At 28.0% G+C, this 16,846-nt stretch overlaps 1 protein-coding gene across 1 annotated transcript in view; it reads right to left on the bottom strand.

Annotated features, from left to right (window-relative positions):
- LOC114121248 (carboxyl-terminal PDZ ligand of neuronal nitric oxide synthase protein) overlaps positions 1 to 13,357 on the bottom strand; it is a 55,480-nt gene extending 42,123 nt beyond the window's left edge. Inside the window, exon 1 of the mRNA XM_027983490.2 lies at positions 12,504 to 13,357. Coding sequence (XP_027839291.2) covers positions 12,504 to 12,632 — 129 coding nt within the window. The 5' untranslated portion in view covers positions 12,633 to 13,357. The remainder of the gene's footprint in view (positions 1 to 12,503) is intronic.
- Positions 13,358 to 16,846: the final 3,489 nt, after the last annotated feature.

The raw sequence follows: 16,846 nt of genomic DNA on the forward strand, positions 1-16,846 counted from the left end.
TATGTATTATTATCAATTTATACTCGCAAACTAAAATATTTTTGGAAAAAAATTTCAATAGGTAATTTTTTTTAATAATAATATAGGTAATCTTCTTAAGATTAAATATTTTCGTTATTTTTATGTTTAGAATCTATATAATATATAAAATATCAAGATAACATTATCGATGTTTAAAAAAATGAACAATAGTAATAAATAAATAAAAATTGAATAACATACATTTTTTGTGACAAAAAAATACAAATTAATAATTTAAAAAATATTAGAAACAATATTATCCGAGATACTACCCATAGGGCATTCATATTAAGTTGCTTAGTTGCCCACTAAATGATAGCTACTGTTATTTTGACAAATATATATTGTATTAAAACAATTATTCACTAAAACTTATAACAAGCTGATTAAATTTCGCGACCAAAATGTTTAATTTAAGTTACTTTAATTTGATTTGTTTAACCATGAAGTTTGAATTCACTTTGAACTATATAGGTGAAATTAAACGGTTATTTTGACTATATATTAGTGAACTGTTTACTACTCAATAGTCTAAAGCGTAATTTTATATTTTGAACCTTATTTTGATCAGATTACTGGAACAAATTGCTAAATAAAAATAGTCATGGATAATATATCAAAATATTGTCCACAGATTTATTTTCTAACCTTCGTGTTATAATGTCAAACTTTATGTCTATATAATCAGTGTTACAAACGTAATAACTGTAAGTGATATTTACATTAATTTATCGAAATGTCTACAATGCCATGAAAACGATGACAGAAAACAAACGATATATTATACAAAATACATAAATACATAATACATAGTACATTTAATAAACACGTCTAAATTTATTTTTGATGAATGGGAGATATTACTTAGTTGAATTAAAATCATTTCTAAGATAATACAATTTATTCCAGTATAGTTTAAAGAATCGTATAAAGATACTAAATAAATTTGAACGATAAAACAAAATGTACAGCATAGGATCTATTTACCATAACTTAACTTAATTCATTTTAAACAAACCTATATAGCTCGACCTATAGGGACTATTATTCAAATCAAAGTTTTGCTAAAACTAGTATCTATACCTATTTTGATTTTAAGAATACACATTTAGCTATAAATATAACTGGAGTGCCGCCACTGGTCAACTACCTGCTTTCATTCACGCTTCCTAATTCCTAACTTCTATCAAATTTGTTTATTGTGCTCATTATTTAATGTACAGATTGTAAATTATCATTATTAAATAAATATATAAATACGAGTAAATAACTAACCATATACCTAGTACCTAATTACCTAGTTATTTTTCTGAATCATTATTTAATTTATTTAAATATTTATAAAAATGAATTTCTTTAATCGTATTAATATAATTTAAAAACTAAATTAAAAGATTTGTAAATAAGAGGAAGTCTCGTTCATAAAATAAAATTTAAAAAATTGCACCAGAAGCATAGTATACCTACGAAATAAACTGTTTAAAATATTAAAATATCATTGAATAAGCTTGCATTTAATTTTAGCATACTTAAAAACATCTAAAATCAAAATATATAAATGTATCTATATGTTTATCATAATAATAGTTGATTGTTATTATAATAAAAGACCAATAAATTAAGTCATTAAATGAGCTTTATTAGAAGATAACTGGAATAGGTATGTTGTCTATAATTTATACTACCATATTATAAACTTAAATCTAATCTATGGACATGATTCATGAAACTTTTTGAACGCTCACTTTTTCTCATAAAATCGATTAGTACTTTATTCTTGGCTAATATTTAATTCAAACACAAATCATTCTAAACTATTGTGTAAAGATCAACACTTTTATTGTTTATGATATAATATGTAATATGTTTTACTCATATTATGTTACATCATGAAAACTTTAAGCTGAATAAATGAAGAACAAAACATTGTTAAAACAAAATTCATATACTCCATAATAATAATATATCTAATGATAAAAATAAATGAAAAATAATGCTTGTTTACCATATTTAATTAGTAACCATCGAGATTCATGATACTTGATATTACGACAGAAAAAAGTAAAATTATCAAATAATTTATCGAAATCTATAAATTCAAGTATTGTATACTTTGCTAAAATGTTTTTAATTACAAAAACCTATTTTATTTAATCATTTTAGATGGATAAATTGTTTCCAATAATCTGATTATATCACCTTATAAAGTTTTACACCATGTACTTAACGTTTCTGTAAATTAAAAGGATGAATCGATCTTGAAACATCGACCTCCGGTATTAGTTTTTTATTTTTTATAATGCATACAACAACTTGTCATAACTCATAACCTATTTTCGAGAATGGCTCTAATTTATTCTGAATTCCAAATTAATCAATGCAATAAAACTAATAATACCTACAAATTTTTTTATGTAGCGATATATTTTAGCTTTTTGAACTTGTACTACACATAAAATTTTATTATGTTTTTTCAGAAAACTACATCATTATTTGTTTTATAGAATTGTTGATAATTGTCGTTATTATTTAATCGTACATAGGTAGATTAGGTAGATATCTTACCAATCGGCACCAATCTTAATTTTAATTATAAATACTAATTTTAAAGTTCATTTTACAAATATAAAATATATTATTTATATGGTTATCATAAATAATAAACTTAATATTAAATTATAAATTTTTTATTGTATTTATAAAATGTAAAATAACTTCCTATACGTTCGTTTAAAGTGCAAAGTATTTAAAAAAAATATATTTAATTTAATAATCTAAAGTTTAAACTGTAAACTAATATACATAAGTATACAATAATATAAATGCATAAAATACATTTTATTAAAATAATTTCTATGATAAGTACCTATAGGACTATAACAGTTGTATAATTTATAAGTTTTCAATATTTAAGTGAATACACTATACAGTATATAAATATATATATATATATATATATATATTATATAAGTTTCAAATCAACAAAATAATACTAAAAAGAACGGTTCCTCTCACATCATCCCCAACAATCTTAACAGACGGTTAAAAAGATGCTGGCTGAAGAAACTATATTTATATTGAAATGCCTACGAATACAAAAATATATATTAAAACATTTAAAACTGGATAACAGCAATATGCATACCTGATCGAAAGATGGTAAAGATGGTATAGATATAGAATGAAGAGCAGAGTAATTTTAATCGGACGAGTTTTAAAACATTTAAACGATAGATACTTTTCGTCTTTCGATATAACATCAAATAATTTTTGAAGTCACGACCGTGTTTGTACATCGTAATTAATTGACATTATTAAAATTTTTTGGAGAATAATATTATAGAAAATACCCTCGGATTAATTTTATAACTACGTAATTTAAATACGTGGGTAGGTAATATTATTATGTACCTACTCGTATAATATAGTACCCTCTATAGATGCAGCATTCGATGTACAGTTTTCGTTTAACACGATTTAATAGTCTGCAGTTAACCTAACGAAAGAGGAAACAGACAACTGTAATATTACTATTATTTATTATATACCTTCTTACTCGGTAGTCGGATGACTATTATTCCGGCACTAGGCAGCGGCCGCGGCAGTTCTATACACGCGTGTTATTAATTTCGACATGGATATTAGTAAATGCACAAGGTTGCACGTGTGCACTTGATACCAACAGTATTACACGAGCATCGGGTGGATCCGAGTGTTATATTGTAGTATTATTATTATTATACGGCTAAAGTGTGTTGTATGTATGCATCTGTGAAATATACAAAGGAACTACACGACGGATGATATGAGAAAATATGATAAAAGAATTGGCTGTCACCAACTGAAACTTCGTCCAAACAAAAACCTTAGGATGGGTTTTCAAAAAAAAATTGAACATTTAATAATTATAATTTAAATCAAAATTATTATAAGAGTATTCAAATCGTATAAAGTTTATGGAAAATCGATACAATTACAGAATTAACATCACGAGATTTGTTCTTATAATACGACTTTAGTTTTAATATACTTCATATGATATACCCGATTTACTTGTCAAAACGTATAATTTGATTAAATTTTGGTTTAAATAATATAGTAAGTACTTAGGAAGTAAATAAATTTGAGAAATAAAACTAATGTTGCTGATGTAGCAACTAGCAATGTACAATATCGATAGACGACATTAATATTTGGTACACTGAAAACATGGGGTATACCTATTTTAGCATATTACCTACAACTAGCTACTACTAATTATTATAAATTATAATATAATATATGAAAAAGCGGGAAAATATTCACAATCCCTTATCCTTTAAGGTCCACGAAAACCGTACTGAAAAATCAATCCTTATTTAACGTTTGCCAGCAGGGCCCTTTCCTCGAAAACTGTCACTGGAGAACGGTACACTGACCTCCTATCGGATTAAACATACATGATAGGATTTTACTACAAACAAGAATAATATGTGGATGACCCGGCACGCATGGATTAAAAGAATGATAATAATATTATGTGGGATTCGTAGTTAACCTTAAATAATAGCCGGTAGGCATATTATAAAACGGGCTGCGCATGTCTCTCTCTCCCTTCAACTCGCTCGTCGTCTCTTTCTAGTTTTTTCGGTGCAACGACGCCATCGATGCACACGCGCTTGCCCTGCACCGACGGTATTATGTATTATTATAACCCACACCGACGATAACGACGAATCGGTCTCTCGGTCGGGAGAGTGTCGGCGACTCAGTCGTAGTTGTAACAGCGATATTATACATAATTTTATACACACACACACGCACATATTACACGTGTGGTAGTAGTGTCCGGGCATTTACTGTATTATATACGTCCTCCGGCTCCGGGGAATGTGGAATGACCTTGAATCGTCCACCGCTTTCGATATACTATATAGGTACCTACTAACGCACACCGAACGTTATAATGTTATACCTACCATATTATATATAATATACACTTTACTAACCGCTAAGACTATGACGACGGTAAATTATGAAAAAATATATATGTAATAAGTACGTTGTTATTAACAAAAACACAACAAAACCATTCATGCACGAGCTGCAGCTGCCGTCTGCATTGCGCCTATCATCATATAATATTATGTATGTACTAGACTATAATACTGAACAGAAACGAGACGCTGTCGTAATCGTGTCGGTGTCACAATGATTTTTAGTTATGCGAGGGCCCCGATCGACATCACCTTCGATGACGACATAAAACTTTTCCGGCGGCGGCGGCATAGTATATATATATATATAAAAAATAGAGGCAAAGGCATTCCTCTTCGCCGTCGCCGCCGCCACCCACCACCACCGGGACGTTATTGCGTTATTTGACGAAGATCTAATCTTTCAGGAGATTAAGTCGTCTTTTGAGTACAAATAAACAACATTTTATTCAACACTCCACATACCGGAACGAATTAATTATTATTCAGTGTTCTCGGAGGACGCCGGGTATAACAATAATATTATGAGTATCAGCTGATCGTTTTTTGTCGTCACGATCCCCGTGCTATCGTTTCGGGTCCATTCGCACGCGTACACTCGTATATCCATCATATTCGTGTGATTCATGTACTCCCGTTATACTTGCAATGATATTAAATGTACCTACAGATATGTGTAGTTTTTTATTTATTTTTTTTTTGGTTCTGTGACAATCGCTTTTTTACGTATAGAAAAACCGTCGTCCGCGGATTTCGGAACTCGAACGAAACCCATTAATTTTATTTACGGCGAAATACCGCACGGGACGACGACGTCCGCTCGAACGAAGCACATCCATTTCCACGTGTGTGTACATGCCAGCCGTTCGACCGTGTGTACCGCCTCCCCACATACACTAGATGGATTTCGATTACCTCGATATGGATAGAAAACACCGCATGGAATTTCGAGTTTAGATCGGAATCCGCTTGTTTATTACTTGTAAACACGATTTTTAATTGACGAATTTCAGACACATGTCTTAATGATGTTTTAATGGCATGTACGATAGAAAAGTGGTCTACTACGTACCTATCAAACACATTATCAAATTTCTCTTATACCAACAGGTATATACAATTGGAACAAAGGATAAGTATTTTTAGGAAAACATTATATTTACTCATCACACACAATGTCGGTTATACATAGTATAAAATATGTATATAATATTATTGAGTATAAGCGTTCGGCGCAGGACAAGTTCTAGAGTATCATAATTTATGGCACATTATTTAAAAAATTAAATTATTCATTTTTTATATCAAATTTATTATTAGAATTTAATTTAATTTACTTAACGCAATATAATAATATGTATCGTACAATTTTCTTCTTAAAGCAATTGAAAACATAATAAAAAAATGTTAAATTTCATATAAAAAATAAATGTTAGTCAAAAAAATCTAGTCAACATTTTGAGATTATCTATTTCTCGAGTATACTGGAACTTATTCAATTATTATTGTTACAAACAAAGATTTCTTTTAAAAGTTTTTACTTCTTGACTATAACGAGTTGTCAAAATTTAAACTTTTAGATACTTGAAGCAATAATACTTTATTCTACTTCTTATTTCTATATAAAATTATTATTTATTTATGATATAAAGCACGAATAATACTAGATTTATATTTTATACATACAAGCAATTCAAACAAATATTGTCACGCCCACACGACATTTAAAAACCCCAGTACCCATACATAATCTTTTCAGAAGTATTTTAACAGTAAACATGGATTGATACAATTTTTGGATTCAGAATAGAGTGATAAATATATTGATTTTTTATTATTATTTTTCTGTTTATCATTGCAGACTTATGGAGCAGTAAAATATAACATATTGTTTAACGTTTTCTAATAAAAAATAGTTGGTACCTAGTTGGTACTTAACATATGAGCAAAAAGGACGTCAAAAGTAAAAAAGTCCCAAAGTTATTTAAAATAACCCACTCCCCTTCCACCCGAAAAAAACAAAACAAAACGACAAGAAAAACTGGAATTTTTACCAAAAACCATTTTTTTCATTTATTAATTTTTCGATTTTTTTCCAATTTATGTGATACAGTTTTATTTTTTTTAGATATAAAAGCTTAAAAATGTAATACAGGTTCTTTTAAGTTTTTCATATTCCAATTAAAAAATATCTAAAATACTGTCACAAATCTAAATCATACAAATTTCAAAATTATTCTGTACTATGAAACGCATCACATATTTTTATTACTTAACCTTAAGTTTGAAAAATTAATATAAAATGCCATACGAGTTTTTTGACAAAATTTATATAAAAAAAAAAAAGTTTAATATAGGTAATTCTATACATATTTTTTTAGCGTCTGAGATTTAAATGTTTACAAAATTAGATATCTATGCGTAGATTAACGATTTATCATCAAACAATTTTAGTTTTTTAGTTATAACTTCAATTGTTAATTATAAAAACTTAGAACATTCCACTGTTACTTTATTTTCATTTTCTATAATTAATGACATTTTCAAAATATTTATAGTAGTTTTAAACTATTTCCTACTATACTATATGAACCTAACTACATCCATTATCATGACTTACTATTAGTTCAAATTATTCTCGAAACCTAATGTACAATAAAGAGATTACCTCATTACCCACTTTTCTGCTTTTTTCATATATATTAATGTAAAATACTGAGTAGTTTATTTTGAATTTCTAATTCTTTCTTAAAAATCGTCCAAGAATAAATAAAGTAATTCAATTTCCTGGCACTTAAATAATAAATAACTTAAAATATACTACAGGTCATTCATTAATCATGATAGACCTACGTAATGCAATTTAGCGAATTCATCAAATATTAAAAAGCTCTAAAAATTCTTATCCATAATCCTCAAGACAAATCACCCTATGTTGTATCCAATTATACCTTACACAAAGACTTCGATATCCTTAGACGATTTTATCTATAGACGATTCTTGGCGTAACAGTTATATTGTACAATATAATGCAGTCAATACAGACGCCTACACTCATAACTTACTATACCACCTATATTCACACAAATCAACTTTATAAAGAGTAGCTGGATACTCTTGACAGTATACCCGGTGAAACCCCAAACATGCGACTAAGACGACGTTAAGATCTCAAAAATAACAAATAAATAAAATCTAAATTCATGTCATATAAATTGTATGATATTACCAATAAATAATTACCCTACCCACTTGTTTTCAAACTATCTTTTAATAATTACTTCTATATTGTACTTATTGTAAACGCTTTATATATTATAACAATTATAAATAAAGAAAAAAAATTGTCTGCCAAATGTTTTGATTGAAAGAGCTTAAAATATTCACAACTGTGATAAGATACGGGTCTTGATTTTTTTTCTCCCGAAAATCAAGTCATATAGTGGGTTACTCGAACATATTACGTTGTGTACCACCAAGTAATAATAATAAGAAATCTTTGTCCCGTGTTATTGACCTTCAACAACCCCGTTCTGCGTACGTAAACGGCAGTCACGTACGTGAGATGTACCGAGAATAAAAGACTGGTATGGAAGAGAGGAAAAGAACACTTGGTAATCAGTAATCATGTGTACGGTACGGCATTCCGGTCGGTCATTTCGTAATCCTAAATCGAAAAACAACCACGCGTGGTTTCATCAAAATCAATGTCTTTGTCTCAGATACTTGTACATTATTCATGCTATATAGTGTAGTTCAACGTCCCGGACGATTTTTTTCCCCTTCGAGTTCAATATATAAACATATATATATATATATAGACTTGATTCGCATCGGTACTTTTCGATTCAGCATCTTTATGCTCATGCCACGGTTTGTTGGCGATTTTTTTCAAACACAGAAAGAGGAAAAAACGGAAATCACACATGTCTGAAAGTAGTGCGTAAAAAAAGGGTAATGTTTGTGGTTGAAAATAGATGATACGTAACAGGGTTGAGTCATTACTGTAGTCTACTATTATAAAGTAATATTATACGAGTATTGGAAGAAGGTCAATCACTTACTTGATCAAAAAAATCGATTTTCATATACCTATGACTCAACCAATCGGTATAATTGATTCCGATTATATTTTCCTCACGTGTCTAAAGTGAGTTATAGCCAAATGCATTCTGGTAAGTGGCACAATTTTAATAGTAGTTATAATAATAACAATGCAATATGTACGTAAAAAAATTAAAAGCAAATTAATTTTGCGATATCCACGAAACTCATTTTACCATATTAGTTTGATAATTAATTATTATATGGTGAATTTTTCATTTTTTTTTATGCAAAATTTTTTCAAATAATGTTTTATTTGATGGAACATTGAAATTAGATCATTAAAAATTTTTAAGGATGACTTTACATTCATTAAAACTTGAGTTTGTATACAATAGCATTATAGTTTACAATAATCCAATTAAAGTACCTACATTTTAGCATATCAATGGAAATGAAATGTAATATGATTGTCCTGCACACCGAAACCCCACTAACACAGGTTTAGAAATGTGATATAGGCATTTGTATGGGGCATTTTTCATCACACCAACAACCAAGGTAATAATGACGGTAAAAAACGTGATGACACGCCTTTAATGCAAGTGTACCTACATTTCTTATAAATCATAGTAGCGCGAGTCAACGCGCACTCATTTACATCAAAATGATATCATCGATTGAATGATTCATATAATTATAATAGATACCTGAGAAGATTTTCGAAGTTTACGACATAAATAATAACGATATTATGAAAAGTTTATAAACAAATAATACATGATTTACCTTGAAAACAAAACCAGTTACTCGGATAGTTGACCAATTTATTTATTTTTCTATAATTCCCGTTCTTTCTATTAATAATAATATTATATTTTTAAAAATATTTCAGATCTCACATTTTGTGATTAAAAGCGCGCCATTCAACGCACTTTCTCTCGTCACTCTTCGTGGCTATAAGTTATTTCCATCCATCCCATATTTCGAGGCTCCTTTGGCGGCGTTTCATGAATGGTGAAAATTTTCACTCGGAAAAATCCGTATCTAATCGTAGAAAAATACTTTGTTTGATTTTGATTTTGATTTTTTTTTTTTATCATCTTATTTTAACTAGAATCTTTCATTTCGACCATATCTAATTGACTCGTTCTAATTTTCTTGCAGAATAATAGCAAAATATATATTCGTCAAACATATGACATGGTTGATTTTTTTAATTTTTTGCTTTTATAGAAAAATTTTCTAATACGTTTATTTAAAATAATTAAAACCATTAAGCAATTCTAAAGTATTCATAAAATTGTTTAAAAAAAATCTCATAAATTTTAATTAAGTATACATAATATATAATATCTTAAATAGTTGTTTTAAGAACGTTACACAAGCAATCTAACAGTTAAATATAAAACAATATAGTTTTAACAGATAGATAATACTGTATAATATTATTATTTAATAAAATAACTAAAATATTTTATCATATTTATAAAAATATAATTAAGTACCTATCAAGAAAAATTATTTTTTATGTATGCATATGTTCAAGTCAAAATTGAAGCAACGCGTATATAATATTACAATAAAAAGTTTTTGATATGAGTAGCTTTGAGTTAATTTTAAATTCTTCTTTGTGAAACTTAAAGCAGTTAAAGAATTATTCTCGAATTGTTTTAGCTATAATTTGAATCCAATGATTTTATAGTGTAAGTATTGTTGGGTTTTAATAACAAATTATTTTTTGGAATTTATAACTTCTCATTATCTCTAAATTTACATTATTTTTTGAAAGTTATATCAGTATTATAATTATAAGATTCCAAACAATATTCTTAAAAGTATAATAATTTTAGTTTTTTTTTAATTTATATTTTACTTAAATAGTTGGTAAAATTCTATGGCTTGGCTTTATTTACTTTCAGCTGGTTTATAAAATGATGATGCAGTACTATTAACTCGGTGTTAATGGCTTTTTAATTAATGCATCCAAGTTTCCATTTATCGTGTAAAATATTTCCAAGTGTTATGTTGTTTAAGACTTTTTTCAAAATTATTCTTTGCAATATGATAAAAGTTTTAGTTTTTAACTATGTTGTTATACACAAAATATACAACATATTAATATAATACGGTATAATATAATATGATAAATATTTATTTTATACAAAATTAAAATGAATACAATATTATAAACATATATGGTTTTTCATTGGGTATATATAATAAATACATAATGCTATTGAAATACTGGTTTTTGTTAAATCAATCGCATAATTTATAACCGAGTAATGCTATGAAAATTTAACTTTTACGTAAAATCAATTTTTAACTTAAATAATAAGTTATACCTTGATATGTATGTGTTAACATATAAATATATATACATTTTTTTAAGTAAAATACTTCTCATTATTCTATACTGGGAAAGTTGACTATGTGTAAAATATTCCATTGAGTCACTCACTTCTTTCCAAACGTATCACATTAATGATGCAATTTAAATACATGTCCTGTTTCAATATTTCATTAATTGAAGGGTTTCAATTAGTCAAGAACAGATAAACTTATATGAGTCATATACAAGTCTCACAAAATAATACATTTAAAATATTTAATAACTGTATGAATATTGGGATTCTTAAAATGTTGAGTTAATAATATTAACAAATAAACTATCTATGAATAAAAAACAAACCCAAAATTATTTTAAAATATTATCATAAAGCTGATATTCATATTATTGAACTATTGAAAAATTAAGTTAAATAAAGGCTTTGTGATCTAATAAAACGTATGATGTAATTATTTTAATATAACACATCCGGTATAGAAGTGGTCACAATACCTACCTACATAATAATATGATGCAGGTGTTTAGTGCCTAAACCCGCTTCAAACCTTAACATTATGATCTTTGTTCTTTAAGAGGACGCTTCTCGACCATATTGTTATCTTTGTCTTACACACCCGCAAACGTATAAAACATACATAGGTACCACATTTTATCTACATGGCTACAATAGGTAAATTTTGGTTACAAGTTGTGTTTACGTGTTATCTAATAAATAAACGAGATTGTTGACTGTGACTAGCTGAACTGATTTTGTTTAAAATACATTAAAAGTAAATATATATAATATATATATTTTTTTAATGAACTATTTTAAATAATGATTGTAAAAAATGCGGAAGAAGGGTGATGACGATCGTGTATATCGTCTTTTATAACGTCTATAACTAGCTAACTGAACTGTTGCAGTAAAAATACGCGCCAATTGGTGAATATTAAAAAGACCAAATAGCAATAAGCCAATAACGATTACTATCGTTATTACTATACATAATATTATACAACAATAATAGCTAGATTCGTAGGTTCAAGTTTCGGTTATTTTGCCATGCAATCGGCGGAGCGACCGACGGAATAATAAAATAAAACTTATAAAAAATCGTCGTCTTACCTTGGCGTGGAATGTAATACCGTGCTCGAACGCCTCTTCCGGATGCATAGGTATTCTAGTGTCGTAATCATCGTTGGGCACGAGGTTGTACTGCTTTTTGGACGGCATGTTTCTGGTCAACGTATCCATGCATCAGATTCGCTGAATTTCGGTTCGAATGACGACTAATATAAGCAGTTGTAGTAGTAGTAGAAGCGATTGCGCTCGCGTTACAATATAAAGACAGCTCCAATAACCGACCACACGATTTCGTTTTTAATATTTTAATATTAAATTTTTATCAGAGAAAAAAATTATATTCAACGTCCGAGTGGCTTGTCGGTGATTCGGATGTATATAATGTAACGAATATATGCGATTATACTGTATTATATAATGTATATATACCGTCGTTGTAGGTGTATCGGGTATAATATACCGCAGTCTACGTATACATACGTAATTCGTATATTTTATTTTTATTTATTTATTTTAAACGAAAATCTAGATATTGTGTTATGATAAATACGAAAACAACGGTGGCGGCTTCACGTTGGAGCTGTGCCCAAGGGACATTCTCGGCCTATTATTAATACGAAACACTGGGACCAGACGACCATGTCGTTTAACCGTATTTTCTTCAATTTTTTTTTTTTTGTCTTTTATTATTATTTTCTTTTTTCTTTTGTTTTTGATCTACAGCACGGAACACAAAAACAAAACGTGAAAAAAATTATATATACCTTTATGATAAACAATTTCGATTTGAAAATAATTATGCGACGGCGTGTAACGTGTTCGAGTGGATGGTAAGCGGAACGGTAGGGAACCAGCGAAACGATTCGAGCGCTGGTCTGCACTGACTGACGGTTTCTCGTCGCTCATGGACTAACCACATGACTAATGCACTGCAATCGCCATCTGTACGACGAGACGCGTATTTTACTCGTTCGATTGTCTGGTATATTATTATTATTATTATTGTTTTATTTTTTCCCACCGGTATTTCACGTATGTAAACTGTAAACAATAATTGTATATAATAAACCTTGACAACTAACGTTGAAGCCTTCCAGCTTAGCTTACCAACGTTAATTTTATTTTATTATTTATAAAGTATGCAGTTTAATGAAAAATAATAAATACCCCTAGATCCAAATGATCCAATTGACTATTCATAATAATAATATTGGCGATTATACGTTACACGGAATAATTAACAAAATATAATGTAGTATTTTTATTTTTAGTTGATTGTGGTTTAATTTATAAAATCATTACCAGTTTAGACTCTATAGTAATTTGAATACGTAATAAACGATATTGTTTTGGTTCTATTAAAATAGTTTGTGCTAAAGTATTTATCTTATTTATCTCTAAAGACTTATTAAAATAATTGAATATTAATTAGAAAAAAACAATACATTTTTGTTCATCTTCTTTTAGATATAAGAATTGAGTTCAAACAACTAAATATGTTTAATATACTAAAATGAGCATACACATTTCTAAGATGTTAAACATTACTATTTGCTAAAGAAAAAGTTGACATTTCTCAAACAAATAAAACTACTCCAGTTAAAAAATAAGTTTATCAATGATTATAGTTTAAAACTTAAAAAGATTCATATATCTATAATTAATTAAACTGGCTTTTTTCAAGGCTCAATATATCGTCATTCCTCATAATATATCATATTGTTCGATCTTTTTGCACATACAAATTGTCCCCGGGGTTTGGACATTTGTTCGGTGACCCCGCTAGGTCACTCGCAATGGTGGCGACACTGACTCGCCTGCCGCCCTGCTCTGGGCAACAACGAATACAACGCCGTTAACGTGTTGTTCGGACGTTCGTCATTCTCTTTTGTACGCTTGTCACGCTCGACTTGTACATTTTTGTGTGTGTAACGGCTGCTCCGTCTTTATTTGGTGATCGCCATTTTTCTTGTATGCGCTTTCATGCTCAACGCGGTCCAAGAGTTATCTCAACCTTTTGAACTCGGCTATTATTTCGGTCTCATTCATTGCTGAGCCGTTATATCTTATATTACGTGGCTTATTACCATACGTTCCAGTAATCGCGGATTATTCGTCGCCGCGGTACGTGCAATCCACGTGGTCCCAGTTCCAGTCGTCAGCAGATCAGCCATCCATCGACATCCAGCTCCGGTGCTCAGAGCGGTGATCCCCGTCTCCTAATATATTTATATATTCTATATGCACATTTATACGTGCATATTGTATTTGTTATATTGTATTACTCACTAGCTGCTGTTCTAGTTATATATTATATATTTGTTCAGTTTACTTACATCTGTGTAGTTTATAAATTAATTATTTATTCCCCTCACTACGGTCCGGAGGACTAAGCGACCGGCGTACGCCTTAGTAAGGTCCGTCGGCGTAAACAATATAGTTTCAACTTTTAAGATCTAATTCTAAATACTAATTACTAATATTATTAGTGAACAATAAACATATTATATTATCAATATTTTAAATATAAATTTGAAAAATGTATTTTTAACAATTATTCATACATCAAACACAATCATTACAAATAAAAGAAGAAGAAGAATTTATACAAATATCACCAAAAACCAAATAAGCATATTCAATTTATTGGGGAAGTATATGTTTATGTTGAGATTCACTTACATAATAAATATTTGTTTGAAAATTATTCAAATGAATAACATAAAAGATAGAACCCAGAACGACCTAAGGCCATTTAATTTCAAAGGATATGACCTATATTATGCTGCTCAAAATTCAACAAGTGGGAAACAAGTTACATTCAATAAAACAGTAAAGGAATATAATATAATTGTAGATGACATTTTTAATATCCTTACTTAATTAGGAATGAATATTTCCTTTATTACCTATATTAACTTAATCATTAATTAACATATATACTAATACACTTGTGTCGAATATGTATAAATGTATGTGTAATTTTTTTTAATAAAAACACAATGAAATACATTCATATATTATTTTAAAATTGTCTTAACAATTAAATTATAATAGTATAATATATTAAGAATCAAAAAACGCTGACAAATCTAACTATTAATTAATACTCTAATACTCAACTTTATTTTTTTTAATACTTAAAAAAATAATAATAATTTGTATAATTGCAATACAATTTTTCAATTTTTTTTTTACCAAAGTCACATTTTACTGTAGATCAATAACATTTATTTTATACGGCAACATATTATACGTATCATTGAAAGATATCATTAAAACGTTTACATTTAATTTACCATGACGTTGTTGAATTATTTAAAACGAGATTAATTGATACTGTACAACTATGACTTTAGAAACGAATCCAAAACGTAGTAAGTACCACTTTTTAATTTGCCTAATTTAAATAACATTAATAAGTACAATTTTTAACAGTTGTATTTTTATACGCTTTCCGCATTTATCTAATTTAACTATTTTTATATATTTTGTTTACTCTCATAGTTCACAGAAAATGTTTGTGCATTGGTTTATCAGAAAGTTCAATAGTTATACAGTAAACATTAACGCATATGGTCTATCAACAACTTCTAGAAATTTTAAAATCTGAATGGTGATTTTTTTCAAAGTTCATTTTCTTTGGATACAGTTCATCATTGATCGCTAATTGTATGATAGCAGATAGATGAAACGTTTTATAAATTATTCTGGCCTTGATGTAACTAACACTAATTAATAATCCCAAATAACTAATAATATTAATCATTTATATTTTGCTTTTTTTTTATTTTTCATTTTTTTTATTTTTTTTTTTTTTTGATATAATTGGAAAATAAGTACTTAAACATAATATATTATGGTATGTATGAAAAAACTTTCTAAACATTAAGATTATAATTAAAAGAGAGTACAATATACAAATTAATAATTATATATTTATAAATTTAAATAACATATTTTTTGACAGTGTTCATAAGAATATCTAAGATCCTTCCATTGGATGATATCTACCATTTAAAATAAATTGTAATATATATAATATATGGTACATGTATTTTAAGTTTAATATTAAAATATAAACATCTAGAATAATATTAATAAATAATCACTTCAATAAATTAATTTATATTAATTATTATTTTAATATTTTAAAAATTAAAACAATATTTTTCCTCATAATAATCTTCATCTGCAGTTATGTCCAATAGGAATTAATACACATAGAATGTCTTTAAATTAGATTTAAGAGGAGTCGGCGCACTATTTGTTTTCTCTCTCTGACCCACACGCAACATAGATAAAACGCATTTACGCAGAATCATTTTTTCTATGATTTTAAGTAATCTTAGAATAAAAACACCCATTACAAAAATGTTAGAGAA

The sequence above is a fragment of the Aphis gossypii genome, chromosome 3, assembly GCF_020184175.1.
Source record: "Aphis gossypii isolate Hap1 chromosome 3, ASM2018417v2, whole genome shotgun sequence".
Classification (NCBI taxonomy): domain Eukaryota; kingdom Metazoa; phylum Arthropoda; class Insecta; order Hemiptera; family Aphididae; genus Aphis; species Aphis gossypii.